General features: G+C 37.7%; 1 protein-coding gene across 1 annotated transcript; it reads left to right on the top strand.

The window, feature by feature from the left end:
- LOC110272060 (pentatricopeptide repeat-containing protein At3g26782, mitochondrial-like) lies at positions 625-1,167 on the top strand. Its single transcript, XM_021123867.1, has one exon. The coding sequence runs from the start codon at positions 625-627 to the stop codon at positions 1,165-1,167; it is 543 nt and encodes a 180-aa protein (XP_020979526.1).

Genomic DNA, 1,519 nt, shown 5'->3' with positions numbered 1-1,519 from the left:
CCCTTCCCATACCTGCACCTGTGCTTCATCCTAAACATTTTACAATATATATATATATATATATATATATATATATATATTAAAATTGTTGTGACCTTTAGTTATTCTTTGCTTTATGGTATGAGGTGAGACTTAGGATAATTAGGGGGTTACAGCGCGTTGCGAGGAGAAAGCCACGGAGGCCGCGCATCGTGAGTGGAGAAGTCGCCATGGATCTTAGTAGTTGATCGCGCGTCGTGAATGGGGGATCGCCGGTACAGATGCGTCGGAATGGTGGACGACAGCGACAGAACGCGTGGAATAGGCCGTGCAGCGCGACGGTGGTCGGTGGGCAGCGACATCGAAAATGTGTGGAGACGGCGGATTTGTGTAAAAATATATATATATATATATATATATATATATATATATATATATATATTATATGGTGTTAATTATTATAATAAGAACTAAGATATAAGAGTAAAGGATCAATCAACGAAGGTTTTGAAGTGTGTTACCTTGGCTAATATATCCGGTGAGTTTATCTTAATTAATGTTTATGAAGCTAATAATAAGGAAAAAAGATATAGGTGGCATGCACAATTATAATATTGCTACTTCTAGTACTAGTTCTTTGCTGAAATGGAAGCACTAGGAGTTATCTCTAATGACATAACATTCATTGCAGTTCTTCATGCTTGTAGCCATGCCGGATTGGTTCAAGAAGGAAAGAGGCTGTTTTGCAGAATGGTTAATGAATTCAGTTTGGTCCCAAAGATTGAACACTATGGCTGTATGGTAGACCTTCTCGGTCGAGCAGGATCACTCAAAGAAGCTCAAGAACTAATTAAGGACATGCCTATGAGGCCAAACTCGACCATATGGGGATCTTTTCTTGCTACTTGCAAAGTTCACAAAAATGTGAACCTTGCTGAATGGGCTGCAAAACAGTTTCTATCATTAGAATCCGAAAAATGTGGATACAATCTCCTAATGTCAAACATCTATGCTGCATCAAACAGATGGAAAAATGTTGCTGATATAAGAAGAGCTATGAAGGATGCAGGGATTCATAAAGAACCAGGTTTCAGCTCCATTGAAGTGCATGGAACGATTCATGAATTTGTAACGGGAGATAGAGAACACCCAAAAACACCAAAGATTTATGAAATGATTGCTGGATGAGAGAAAAGCTAGAACATGCTGGATACACTCCAAATGTATCTGTTGTTCTGAAGAACATAGATATGGAGGAAAAAGAGAGTGCAGTAAATTATCACAGTGAAAAACTTGCAATGGCTTATGGTTTGATTAGCATAGGTCCTGGAATTCAGCTTCGGATTTTGAAGGATCTCCTAACTTCAACTGCAGAGAGCAAAATATTTCACATAACAGAGATGCATGATAAGATCATAACGATAAACAAAAAACGTCTGGAGATAGAATATGTAAATTCTTCTATGAAACTTAACAACAGCAGACAAAATAGAATATGTAAATTCTTCTATGAAACTTAACAACAGCAGACAAAATAGCC

This window comes from Arachis ipaensis, chromosome B05, assembly GCF_000816755.2.
Source record: "Arachis ipaensis cultivar K30076 chromosome B05, Araip1.1, whole genome shotgun sequence".
NCBI lineage: Eukaryota > Viridiplantae > Streptophyta > Magnoliopsida > Fabales > Fabaceae > Arachis > Arachis ipaensis.
This window is presented reverse-complemented; position numbering and strand designations above follow the sequence as displayed.

Coding starts and splice junctions, on each gene's coding strand:
- LOC110272060 (XM_021123867.1), top strand. CDS start 625: ATGGAAGCACTAGGAGTTATCTCTAATGACATAACATTCATTGCAGTT.